The 13,157-nt window shown below is 47.3% G+C and overlaps 1 protein-coding gene across 4 annotated transcripts in view; it reads left to right on the top strand.

The window, feature by feature from the left end:
• acin1b (apoptotic chromatin condensation inducer 1b) overlaps positions 1–13,157 on the top strand; it is a 15,177-nt gene extending 2,020 nt beyond the window's left edge. Inside the window, exons 5-17 of one of the 4 annotated variants that reach the window (XM_061764376.1) lie at positions 225–1,268; positions 1,550–1,623; positions 4,598–4,718; positions 7,658–7,703; positions 7,815–7,966; positions 8,105–8,251; positions 8,341–8,497; positions 8,558–8,751; positions 8,982–9,089; positions 9,165–9,272; positions 9,684–10,041; positions 11,184–11,281; positions 12,033–13,157. In XM_061764376.1, coding sequence (XP_061620360.1) covers positions 225–1,268; positions 1,550–1,623; positions 4,598–4,718; positions 7,658–7,703; positions 7,815–7,966; positions 8,105–8,251; positions 8,341–8,497; positions 8,558–8,751; positions 8,982–9,089; positions 9,165–9,272; positions 9,684–10,041; positions 11,184–11,281; positions 12,033–12,308 — 2,883 coding nt within the window. In that variant the 3' untranslated portion in view covers positions 12,309–13,157. Of the gene's footprint in view, positions 1–221; positions 1,269–1,549; positions 1,624–3,416; positions 3,836–4,597; positions 4,719–6,048; positions 6,981–7,657; positions 7,704–7,814; positions 7,967–8,104; positions 8,252–8,340; positions 8,498–8,557; positions 8,752–8,981; positions 9,090–9,164; positions 9,273–9,683; positions 10,042–11,183; positions 11,282–12,032 lie in introns of those variants that run through there. The other 3 variants (XM_061764375.1, XM_061764377.1, XM_061764378.1) reach the window with 3 other exon arrangements.

Raw genomic sequence — 13,157 nt, 5'->3', positions numbered from 1 at the left:
TCATAAAAGCAAAATCAAAATGCAAACCAACAAATGTTTTTCAAACAAAGTGTTCTTTAATTTAAATAGAATTATATTGCTCTAAAGGTTAAATACAACAAAACTTTATTTAAAAATATCTTTTTAAGATTTGTAAGAATAAAATAATTCCCCATCATGCTTTGGGAATGACCCGAGCAGGATATTCATGAAGTCAGTCTGACGTGTGAATTTCTGCACAGCAGAGTCACCCTGTGGCAGAGAGGGCGGGATCTCTGAGGGGTGAAGGGGCGATGTCACGTAGGCAAGACGGTGCCGCCGGTCACCGGGAGGTCCCGGAAGCTCCCGGAGCCAGGATGCAGAGGGCCACTTTTCCTCAAGGACACAAGGAGCCACCGGCCCCCTCTCCTCCCCGCGCCGTGGCCTCCCTGTCGGTGCGCGTCCTGGGCCAGCCGGACCGCCAGGGCCTGCCCCCGGCCTTGTCCAGAGCCCAAGAGAAAGAGGGCGTCGCGCCCAGCGAAACCGGATCGGCTCATCCCGTGCTCCACCTCAGCCGATCGGCCGGCGTCTCAGCCGGAGGTCAGGTCCAGGAGGACAGTGACGACGACGACGATGACGGTAGCGGGGATGACGAAGATTGGGGGCCCGGGCCCGGCGGAGCCCGAAAAGGCAATCGCGCCCCCCCTTTGCCTCCGCAGATGCCCGCCAGTGCGGCGAGGTCCAAACGTAAGCTTCAGCCTCCGCAGCACATCCCGCCACCGCAGCCGCACCACAACCTGATGCAGCTGCGCCACCCGACGCCCCCTCCCTCGCCACCTCCTGACCTGTTTCCCCTCCCGGACACCCCCAAGCAGAGCCCACCGGACACCGACGACAAGGAGGGGGAAAGCTCCGGAGCGCCGCACGCCGTCTCGCAGAGGCAAGACTCTGACTCGAGATCCCGCTCCAGCAGTCCCGAGCCCCCCGCGAAGCGCAGACCGGGCCCGCTTTCTCTGCTGGTGCACAAGATGGAGTCGGAGGAGGCGCAGACCAGCGCGGGTACCAGCGATTCTCCGGAGGGGAGCAAGAAGAAAGAAAACGAGACGGGCGACCGCAAGGAGAAAGAGACAAAAACGCGAGATGATGAAAAGCTTGACGAGAAAAAGCAGGCAACCGACGATAACCGCAGGGCCGAAGCCCGGGACTCGGGTTCCTCGTCGGATTCGGACTCGCGGTCCGACTCCTCGTCCAAATCATCTTCATCATCCTCGTCCGTCAGGGTTGAGTCACGCCATGTGAGGCAGACGAAGGTCAGTGATCAAGCTGAAAAACGTTATTCCCTATATAATGCCCTCAGTGTATTCCACAACATAGTTAGATGAACAAAGATGATGATTATTATTATTTGTGGTCAATACATCATAATTTACATCCAAATCAAGTGAAATTACATCCCAAATGAGGGGTTAGGAATCACTGGGATAGAGCACTGGCAAAGAGCTGGGAACATAAGGGTGCCTGTTGTGTCGTGTAGTTGAACGCGAAAGCACTTGCGTTTGCATTTGAATGTGTGCGTCCTATCATCTCACAGAGAGCCGAGCTAGGACAAGACGCAGATAATGAGACAAAGGGGACGGGGCCCGAGAAAGGACACCACCTGAAAAGGTTTGTAGCCACCCTCCGCCAGTACAACGTGCCCACACCACTGGAATCGCCGCAAATTCTAACGCTCTTCTCGCGTCTGCTGCCACGTAGCCGGCAGCAAACCTTAGAGCTCCAGAATGCTCACGTTTGGATTTTGTTCTTTGTAATTATAATTAATTAACCAACTAGTTGATCAAATGAAACGTAAAATTAGTTTACTTTTGTATTTATTTTGAACAGTTTCGTAATGTAATTGATGCTCATTTTAAATTGTATTATTTACAGTGACTTTAATTATCCTCAAACTATTGGTTAATAAAATAACAAATATTTTACTCCAATTTTGTATTCCACTATTAACAGCAAATCAGTTAACAAGTTATTTAATTAGCTAGCAATACTACAATTTTAGCGATAAATATTACAGGACTCTTGATCATGCAAATGATTACAGAACAGAGCCGAACTTTGCTCAACCCTGGTCCATGGTATGTCAAATGTTGTGATGTATTTACAGAGCGTGGTCAACTCCTAAAACTAACAGAAACACGATAAGATACGGTCAGGCTTGCTTTCCTGTGCTATTTTACTTCTAACAGGAACACCATTATTTTCCTGTAATGTTATAAGATTAGACAATGACAACATATTGAGTACGACACAAGAATCACTTCAATCTTACGGGTAAGTAGATTGTGCTGTAGTGGAGTTTGTATTTTCTATTAATTCTAACGATGCGATTGTTCTTTAGCGAGGCATCACGGCGCAATAGTGCTTCGCACGTATGCCTCACAGTCAAGAGGTTCTGAGTTCGCATCTAGGCGCGAGCATTCCTGTGTAGTTTCCTTGTTCTCCCAGTGTTGTTTTTTTTATGTTTTGTCCGGGCATTTCAAAAACATGCAAGACTCCAAATTGTCCATTGGTGCGAAAGTGAGTGTGAACTGTTGTTTGTATGTAAACTGCGACTGGCCACGGTGACCAGTCCAGGGTGTACCCCACCTCTCGCCCAAAGTCAGCTGGGGTTGGCTCAAGATCACCAGTGACCACAATGAGGATAAGCATACTAGATGGGTTGTTGGCATGTGCCCTGTGACTGGCTGCCAACCAGTCCAGGGAGTAACTCTTAATGATTTATATTGCTGCGTTCTTACGGCGACGCTAAGCTAGGAGGGGCAAAGTCGTCAGCACATTCCGTGTGTGGACGGCAAGAAAACCAAAAGACCAAGGATGCTGGTACATCATGCTGAATACGGTTGTGCACAACGCTGTACAATTACGACAAGGAAACTGAGAGTAACCAACCCAAAATAATATAATAATAGTAATAAAAAAAGTAACCAGGTATTTTATTTTTTTTTTACTCGTTTTCAAATATTATGTATTGATAACACCCATTTTGGCATTGATTAAAAAAGTGAACATCGTTGAAAATGAGCAAGTTACATCTAAATATCTATATGTCCGTGCATTGCCTTTGATAGAAACGTCGACCTCCCCAACATGGCTGCCACGTAGGCACGTTGGTAAGCCGGGTTGCTACAAAGCGGTGCTGGCGTATAGAAAATGGACGGACAGATGTTGTTTGTGTGCCTGAACAAAACTATTCTATTAGACTACTAATTGCGTTTTAATTTTCCATTACACACGTACAGGTCATTTAACGAAACAAACAGAAAGCTGAAATAAACCAACTAATACCGTCGTGGAGGACGTTGATATACTTTGTCAGGCATGTCATTGGACGCCCTGCCACTGGATTGGCTGTCGCCTCTCCCCCCCCCCTTTCCCTAATGGGTCCTCGTCGTCGTCCTGTTACATCTTGGTGTGATTTCCGCTCGTAGCTAACCGCGGCACCCGGCCTTTAATTCATTACAAGACGTTTTAATAATATTGTCTTATGTTTATATTATAGGAAGAGTTGAAAATCGTTGATGTAACTTTTATTTCGCTCGTGAACACGGAATATAATCGGTTTATTTTGTTTATTTGTTTTTTTCCTTTTACCTGACACCGCTTTCGCTAGCCAACATGGCTGGCATGCCCACATTGCATCCTTGGTAGCGACGCAGTAACTAGCCGCGCTGTGGGCGAAGCACCTCCGACGGGAGGTAATTTTTTTGGAAAACCCTCCGCCGACCGGGACGACCGCTTAGCGCGAGTGGGGATCGTTTCTGTCGCCGGTCGCCCCTTCCGCGAGACCGGCGAGAATGCTATCTGAGGCAAACAAAAACGGGTAAGAACGGGAGCGAGCCAGAGGGCGACACTGGGTGGTGCTGATGGATAGGGAGCATGTGGGAATGGCGACGGGTGTCTTTTGTTGGGTCCTGTTATTGTGCTACGTTATAAAAAAAAAAAAATAATAATAAGACTAAATCAGAACAACAGAACTTAATCGTCCTCTGGGGAGCAATGTAGTCCTGCTGTTGTCGAGGAATATCATTAGAGCAGATGTGGATGAGAACCAACACGCACGCGCGTGCGCACACACACACACGCTGATTGCCGATTTGAGTTGATCAGTACAGTACCGAACTATCAATTACATGCTCCAGGTGATTTGACGTTACAGATATTTAAGAAAAGGTTAGTATGCAAGATTGGTTGTAGATTTGGCAGATGTTTGAAGACTGCCAGTACGTAGTGCTAGTGGTTATCAAGCCTGCCTCACAATAGAGACGTTCTGGGTTCGAATCTCCGCTCCGGTGTGTTCTCCCGCGCGCTTGTGTGAATTTTCTCCAGGCTTCCTCCCATTTTCCAAAAGCATGCGAGACTCAAAATTGATTATAGTTGTGAGTTTAAATAGCTGTTTGTCTATGTGACAAGCGATTGACTGGCGACCCATCTCGGATGTGCTTTGCTCTGCCCAAAGTCACCTGTGATTGGCTCCAGTTCTCCAGTGACCCAATTGACAAAGACATTTTTGTTTTGGGGAGGGTCTGCGTGTGACCCGCCGGCGTTATTTATCAGACGTAACCCGTTTCTTCGCTTCTGGCAGGGCGGTGTCGGAGCCCACCGAAGCGGCCGTGTCCGAGGTGGAGCCCCGCTCCGAGAGCGCCGAGGCCCGGCAGCCGGCGCCGGACGCCGAGCCCGTCGACGGCGAGGGCCGCCTGGAGGAGGTAAGTCTGGCCGAGAGGGCCGGGCGTTTGGCCGTCTCCCGCTAAAACCTCGCATCCTCACTCATTCACGAACGAGCATGACTAGCTGACACTTGGCTCACTTGAAACCAACACAACCTGGAAAAAAAACGAGTACGGTGGTACCTCGATTTACGAGTGACCCGACTTACAAAATTTGCTAGCTTAATGCTAAAACACAATGCAGAATGCCATAGACGGGCTAACAAAACTAGCTTTGATGTTGCTCTTTTTTTTTTTTTTGTACAATATTGTTGTAATCCATTCCTCTTGCTCTCGTGTGCTTAAATGTTTTTATTGATTTAAGTGTGTTTAAAGACCTTACAAAAATTATGCTAAAACATGCCTCGGGTGTTTAAATAGGGTATTTTTATATTGCGGATTTCACTTAACGCAGGGGTTGTCTGAAACCTAACCCCCACGATGGAGGGGGATTACTGCAGGTATAAATTTTACTGTCTGTATTATATAAAATGCAATATTTATTTAAAAAAAAAAACAGATTACAATTTTGGGTGTTTTATCGGGGGGGCTGGAACAGATGAATGGCCTTTCTGTTCATTTCAATGGGGAAAGATGAGTTGAGTGATAAGTGTTTTGCGTTACGAATGTGGTCGGAGAATAGATTGAACTCTTAAATCAAGGCACCACTGTATTTTTGGCTAATTCTTGACCAGTTTTTGCAATTGGACCCCTCCCGAGCTGTGTTGGAGTTGGGTGCCGTGGCACTTCATTGCGTTTTAACCCAACTAATTGCTCAAAACGCCCGAGAGTGCAGACGCCGGGTAGTCGTTGACTCAGGTCGTCCGAATCAGGCTGCCCGAGGTGCATGTCCCGCATCGAAGGGCTCGTTTGTCACGTAGCCACGGTCGCGTTGTGCCTTTCACTATTCGCTTCAAGTTGCACTTCAAGCGTTGTATACTGTCATATCTGGAGTTAATGTGGTCGAGTTATCGGTCTTAATAAGTTTGTAAATCGTTTGAGTAGTGGGGTGTGTAGTGATGCATCATGGCTTGTTTCTTGCCTCTTTTCTTCCTCTCTCCTTCTTTAGCCTTTTGTATCCCCTCATGAACGCTTCTCTCTTAAATATATTTATGGTGTGATTGTTGTTTTAAAACCACATTGATTGCTTTGTTATGAAGGTGCCCATGCCTCTTCCATTGCCCCTAATGGTACAAGCTGCGTACTACTACTACTACTACCGCCACCGCCACCACCACCACCACCACCAACACCTCCTCCACTCCTCCTACTCCTCCTTCAACTCCTGTCCCGATATGCCTGAGTGCGTCGCTGCTACCCGAGTTAGGCCCTGAGTCTGCAACCCCTTTGTGGCACTGAATAAAGTCTGAGCCACCAGCTGGAACTGGAGCTCAGGTCAGACCGGCAGCCGTGGCAGCCGTGGTAACGGCAGACCCCAAGTTGTCACGGTAACCTTGCCGCGGTTGTCGGAAGCTGAACGGAACTGGACTGTACTTTCACGGTGCTGACTGTGGGCCTAGGGAAGGTGCTCCAGCCTCCCGACAGCCAGGTGCCCTTTTGTTTTGTGACACTGGACTGAACTTCCACCACAAGTCGAACGTGGACATTTTTCCCACTCTCAGATTCCAATGGAAATATGTCTGTCACGACACCATCAGACACGGTTTAAATGAAGCTGTTCTTCATGGACCCCTTGAACAAACTTTCAGTGGACAGTCAGCCATGGAAATGTCATTTGTGGCTGGTCGTGTTGCCAAGATGTTCCACAATGGACGTAAATAATGTGAAACTGCTGCTTCTGCCTCTGTGATGTCTTTCTGCCCACATCTTGGCACTTGGCAGAGTTCTCGCATGTGCAACTGCTTCCTGGATTACAATTCTGAACGCAACAAATGGACTTTTTCATTTTTTCAGTTATTTCGATATTTGAGATTTCTTTTATTTTTTATTTTTTGAGATCGTCACAAGGACTTCCCAAAGACTCTGATTTGTACTTTACCTGCTGAAACAAGGACGTGAAAGTGAACCTCACCCGAGCCATCTCACGGACACGATTGTGACTTTGTGAACAGCCGCTGATGAGCAAACGCGGCAAACCCCAAAGACTAAAAGTCCGCCACAGTGATCAGTTCCTGCACACTCAAATCGAGGCATGCCCTCACTCCTCCGCCTTCCCCGATTGGAGCCTTGTTGCCTAGATACAGTGCACAGGGTTGTGCGGTTGGGCCCTAGTCGAGCCAGTAAGGAATCAGGTGTCAAATGGTACCAGGCAATCACTTTTCACCATTTAAAATGTATCATTGCTAGAGGAATTACCATTCCTCATCGTAATTCACAGAAATTATTTGATACTGCAGTTTCCTTTGTGATAGTCTGACTCAAGTGGTAGTGCTAAAACATGATGATAGTCTGCAGTCTATTGTTAAATATGCTAATCCTTAGTGACTTAAGGAAAGAAACAAATTCTCCAGGGCTCCGTTTTCCACCTCTGCGTCACAGAACGCAAACAAAATTGGAGGAATTGTTCAAAAGGAATGGCACAAATCATGCGACAGTTTTGAAAGACCTTTAACACAGTCTGAAAATATAGCTTTAAAACTAAATGTGGGGGGGAAATTACCATGCGGACACACTTACCAAATCATCTCATTTTTACCCTGAATTCTTGCATACGGGCGGGCGCACACAGACACACACACACACACACATTAAGTAGTATCTCAGTGGTTTATCTTTGTGTCCTTGAGCAAAGGTGGAACACGGATGTCTCTGAGCTCTCCTCAGACATTTTTTTAACCCCCCCCCCCCCCAAAAAAAAAACTCTTCCTCGCCACATTTTCCTGTTTGACCTTCTGTTGTCCGTTTTGAGTTCCCATCTCACCCCCTGCACCCTTTGGGGTTTCTGTATGTTCTTTTTCTGTCTCTCCCTCTCTTTCCAGAGCACCACTCCAAAGGCTTTTGCCGTTCGCAAGATCTCCCTAACCAGTAGGTGGACCGAAACGAGATAACCCTTGGATTCTAGTCTACCTGTTTTTTGTTTTTGTTTTTGTTGTTTCTCTCTCTCTCTCTCTCTCATTTGACTTTGGCTCTCCACAGGCAACAAGACGCCGCCCGTCGCCACCGACGCCGATGGAGGAGCCGGAGACGCCGACACTGGAGGAGCGGCGGTGAGGAAGAGGCGTTGGGGCTCCAGCACGGCGGTCAATGCCAAGAAGCCGTCCATCAGCATCACTACCGACTCGCTCAAGGTGTGGGAATAAAAGAAAACTCTCGTTTCAGCCCTTGAGTAGCAGGCAGAGCTCATTCTTGGTCATGATCATTTTCATCTCTCTCAGTTGAAGGTTTTCTCATAATGTCTCAATCCTGTCCCTGTATGTGTTCCGCAGTCTTTAATCCCAGATATCAAAGTAGCCCAGGAGGCCGTGGTGGACCTGCACCCAGAGGAGCTGCAGCTGTCCGGAGACGAGGACCCCAGGGACAACGGTCAGGGCGACGAGGATGAAGGTCTCAAGATCCGACGCACAGTTACGCAGGTAAGGGAGGCGTCTGAACGGGGGAGGGGGGGGGGTCACGTCTTTTGTCTGCCAACCTGTAAATGTTTGTATGCGCGCATTGTCTCCAGGTGGTCCCCGGGGACAGCCAGGAGAACGGGCGGGGCGACGAAGAAGAGGATGCAGAGACGGCGGAGCAAGAAACCCCGCGACCGACCCCCGTAGACCAATCCAGGCAAGCTCCTCCTGAGAAGACGCCTGAGAAGATCGACGGAGAACTGAAGAAAGGTGAACCAACTTCCTTTTTTCAATCTTTGAGCTTTCCATTCACGCTCGTCTCATCCTTAGCTTCCCCCACCGACGGTTTGGTGCGTCGCTCCATCAGTCAGCAGCGGTCCGGCGTATCCATCACAATCGACGACCCCATCCGATCCACGCAGCGGTCCGGCGTGTCCATCACAATCGACGACCCCATCCGATCCACGCGGCGGCCCTCGCCGCCCCGCGGCAAACTCTCAAATATCATCCACGTGACCAACCTGGTGGGTTTGGAACCCAAGCTGAACCACAGTCTCACTATAACGGCTGGACAAAGTTTGGTGCTCGAGGGCCGCTTTGATCTTTATAATGGTCAGAGGGGCCGGGTCATTCGTAAATGAAATAAGGGGGAAAAAAATGTATATCGTTGAATATTTTGTATTGGTAAGAAATGATTCATTCAGAGTTTTATTACACTACAACCACATTAAATGTTGATTCTATACATTCAAAGGTGCGACCGTTCACCCTGGGCCAGCTGAAAGAGCTTCTGAAGCAGACGGGCAGCGTGCTGGAGGAGGGCTTCTGGATTGACAAGATCAAGTCGCACTGCTACGTCACTGTGAGCCGCGGACGCGACTGTTCTCAGTTTGGACCTTTGTCCGTCGGCTAACGCTCCTGTCTCCGCTCCTCCCAGTACGCTACAACAGAGGAGGCGGCGGCGACCAGAGAGGCTCTTCACGGGGTCAAGTGGCCTCAGAGCAATCCAAAAGTGCTCGGTGTGGACTTCTGTGAACAGGATGAGGTACAGCAGGCTACGCACGTCCGGATTTACACGCCGCACGTAGAGCGCTGTCTGTCGTAGTACAAAGAGTGAGACACCCGGTCGTTCTGCTGGTTCTCGCAGCATACACAAAATTGTGTATGTTTTGGTCCGGGTTTGGTCACTTGACGTTCACTACGCAAGCGCAAGAGCAGTTGTGACGTTGTTTTCGGTCAACACCAGAGGGCGATATTGCCCAACGTGGCGGCCCCATGAGATGGATGAAAATTGATGAGTTAAGCTGTTTAATTCTAATTCCGCGCATGCAATGTGTTCTTGCAAAAAACATTGTTTTTTGTTTTTTTTAGTTTAGTTCCTCTTTAAGCAAGGCTTCCAAGTTTCACGCACTCTTCATGTATCATTCAGACTTTTGTTTCTGTTCCCCTCGCACAGCTCGACTTTCACAAAGGTTTGCTGAAGCCAAACCGCGAAGAGCCGCAAGTCCCTCAACCTGCCCCGCCGCCGAGCCGGCCGCCCCCGCTCATGCCCGAGCGGGACCGCGAAAGGGAGCGGGACCGCGAAAGGGAGCGGGACCGCGGCGCGGCGGGCGTGCGGGACCTGTGGGCCGAGCGGCAGCGACAAATGGAGCGGCGCGAGCGAGCCCGCGGGGAGCGCGAATGGGACCGCGACAAAATCCGAGAGTTCTCCAGGCCGGGGGCGGACAAGGGGGAGCGGCGCTCCAGGTCCCGTGACCGAGAGCGACGGAAGCGGGAAAGGCCAAAGAGCAAGGAGAGGAAGGCTGACAAGAAGGGTGAGTTGTTTATCCAAATGCAACCTAGGGCTGGGTGATATGGCCTCAAAATTAAAGCCCAATACAACAATACCATATATTTTTTTTCTTCACCCTTCATTTATAGAAAATGTAAATTACAATAGCAAACTTGAAAGGTTTTGTGTTTTTCCCTTGTGGGTTTTGCTTTAAAACTACCCCCGTCCACCCCCGAATTAACTTGCAACAAATTCCACAGAAATGTTGTTTTTCCCCACAGATAATGTGTAAGTCAGTGCTTCCTCTTGGTGAAATAAGTCTTTTTGTAAAAACATGTATGTAAACGCAGTGCTTAATAAATTAACTTTGAAAATGTTCAACAATTTAAAAGTAAAATGAGCCGCTGAACTGCAAGATCGCTCGTCAGCTCTCACGCTCGTTTCTCATGGAAAGTTGAACGGGTGAGGCAAGGCGACCTCTGCGAAATCTTTGCGGCTGGGAAGCACATTCCTCGGGTCAAAAGTTTACAACATGTCGATAAATCAGTTTGTGTGCTTTCTTATCTGTGAAAATGATTCTACTCACGTTATCCGTTTCTTAGCCGGATTTAACGTTGCTCATCGCTTTTTCGGGGGGGGGGGGGGTTTAGGGGTTGCAATATTGCTAAATTGTCAACGCCGAATGTTCGCAGATGTTAGTGGAAGTAGTGCTTGTCAGTGAGGACAAACTTTGGACTTTGGGAGCCACAAAAAAAATCTTCCTGTCAAATAAATTCGAATTACAAACCCACCCTAAATAGGTGAGGATCCCCCTTATTTTTAGACATTGTTTTAAACCCTTCCACACTCTGGAAACATATTTTAACTTGTTAAAACACCTTTTCGTAATACAAGCGTAAACGTATTTGAGCGCCCCAAAAAATTGCAAGCATGGCATGTGTTGTGTGCAGTGAATACCTCTAGCAGTAATGCCAAAAGAATGGCGTTGTAGAGCCAGTGATGTTGAGAGGGAACGGAAGTGAAGTGTTCACTGGACAGTATGTATGTTTATTTAAAAAGCTGTAAATACCCATAAAACAAAACTGTACATATCCACAAAAGATATGGAGATACGTGCCAGAGAAAAATCTGCGATATACAGTAGCGGGGGAAATTTATGCAACTGTCTTGTTTTGTCATCACCAGAGAAGGCAGATGAGCCTCCTGCAAAGCTTCTCGACGACTTGTTCCTCAAGACCAAAGCGGCTCCTTGTATATACTGGCTCCCACTCACTGAAGAACAGGTTGGTGTTTGTTAGCGAGCAAAGGGAGTCGCAGTATTGTGTATACGCAGTGGCACCTTGACTTGGGAGTGCCCCAACTTACAAGTTGCCTGTATTTGCTAACATTTATTATTGTGTATGTATGTAGATATATATACACATATATATGCCAAAAATTGAGTTCAATGATTTATACTGTTTGTGTGAAGTGCTAGTGTGCATAGTTGCTTGTGCTAGCATGTTACTTAGGCTACAAAGCTAGCTAATACTATAGCTGAGCCTCATGTGAAGGTGGTTTATGTGCATTAATTTAAATACTGAATAGTCTATGTAACGTGGGTTCATGATTGTGCGCATGCTTGACGTGTGGTGTTGATGCTTTATGATCCCCTCCGTTCCAAGTGATTTGTCTTGTGGCATCTAGATGTAATTATGACCGCCATTTTAGGGAGAGAGGCAATTATTCGTTGAGTTTTGGCTATTAGCGCCCAGGCTTAGTCTCTCTCCTGCGAAAATTGTGGTTTCACTGCAAAGAAAAAACTGGGTAATTATTTCCATTGTTACTTGATATTTTTAAAAGTACAATACTATAAAGTTTTTTCCTAAAAACAATTTGTTGCTGTTTCTGGGGGCTGGACTACATTAACAGTATTTCCATTTATTGCAATGAGGAAAGTTTGAATTTAGAGACTATTGAGTTCAGTTACGAGCGTGGTCACAATGAAAAACGTGTAAGTCAATTTTTAAAAATTTTTATTTCCCCCTCCACCAGGCGGCGCAGAGGGTGCTGGAGCGCAGCGAGCGGCAAAAGGAGCGAGAGCGGCGACTCAAGGAGCTGCAAGACGAGCAGGAAAAAATGCGGGAGGAGCGGAAGAAGGAGCGGCTGAAGGCCCGCGAGAAAGAAGACCGAGGCGGCGGCGGCGTGCCTGCGCCCGGCAGGGGTGCCGACGCAGACCGGGATAAGGAGCGAGGCCGGAACAAAGAGAGCGAGCGCCGACCCGGGCGCCACTCTCGTAGCGCTAGCGAGACCCGAGACAGGCGCCGCTGAAGTGCACGGAAGAGGAAGGGCAGACTTCCTCGTGATGTGGCATCCGTTCGGAGGGGGCAGCGTTGTCCTCCTGAGGTTTGAGAGGCCTTTTTTTTTTCTTTTTCCTTCAACTTCTGTGGTTCCGCAGTTTATTCCTCCCAAAGCCCTATAATAAAGTTCAAAATAGATTCCCCTGTCCTTCAAAACTTTTCTCTAAGCAGTTTTAGTGTTTCTACTTGCTTTAGCTCTGAACTTTACAAACCATTGAGGATTCTTTGTTTAGGGTTTTTTTTCTTTTCTTTTTTTTTTACGTTTGATCTTGTTGAAACAGTTTAAAAAAAAAAAAAAATACACTATCGTAATGCTTGTTTTTTTTTCTTAAGAGGATGAGAGAGAGCTTTCCCCCAGTAAAATCCTATGTACATTACTCTCAAAAAGTGAGGGATGTTGGGCTTTGGTTGTGAAATTTCAGGATGAACTTCAAATCCTCTTGATCCTTTACAAGTGATGTTCATTTGACTTTCTAAACTTTTGAATGTCCAGTGGTTCAGGGTACTTCAGGCACAACTTGTTGGTCTCCAACAAGGAGCTGTAGTTTGACATTCAATAGTTTATAGAAAGCAACATTAAGTTGACCTGTAAAGGATCTCGTGCATTTCAGGTTGATTCCGTATTTTCCCCTCAAAGCCAAATATCCTTACCTCTTTGTAGCGCATCTAATAGGAGATCCAAATTGTTTGTCGTCTTCTAGATAAAAGTCCCATTTTTACTATTTTAATTTTGTTTTTAGTTGGAAATTAGATTTTTGTTGTTGCTGAATGTATCACAAGTTATGACAAATAAGTTAATAAATTTAAAAGTGCTGTTCAA

Source organism: Phyllopteryx taeniolatus, chromosome 23, assembly GCF_024500385.1.
Source record: "Phyllopteryx taeniolatus isolate TA_2022b chromosome 23, UOR_Ptae_1.2, whole genome shotgun sequence".
NCBI classification, from domain to species: Eukaryota; Metazoa; Chordata; class Actinopteri; order Syngnathiformes; family Syngnathidae; genus Phyllopteryx; species Phyllopteryx taeniolatus.
Note: the sequence above shows the minus strand (reverse complement) of the source record. Positions and strands in the feature narration are given on the sequence as shown.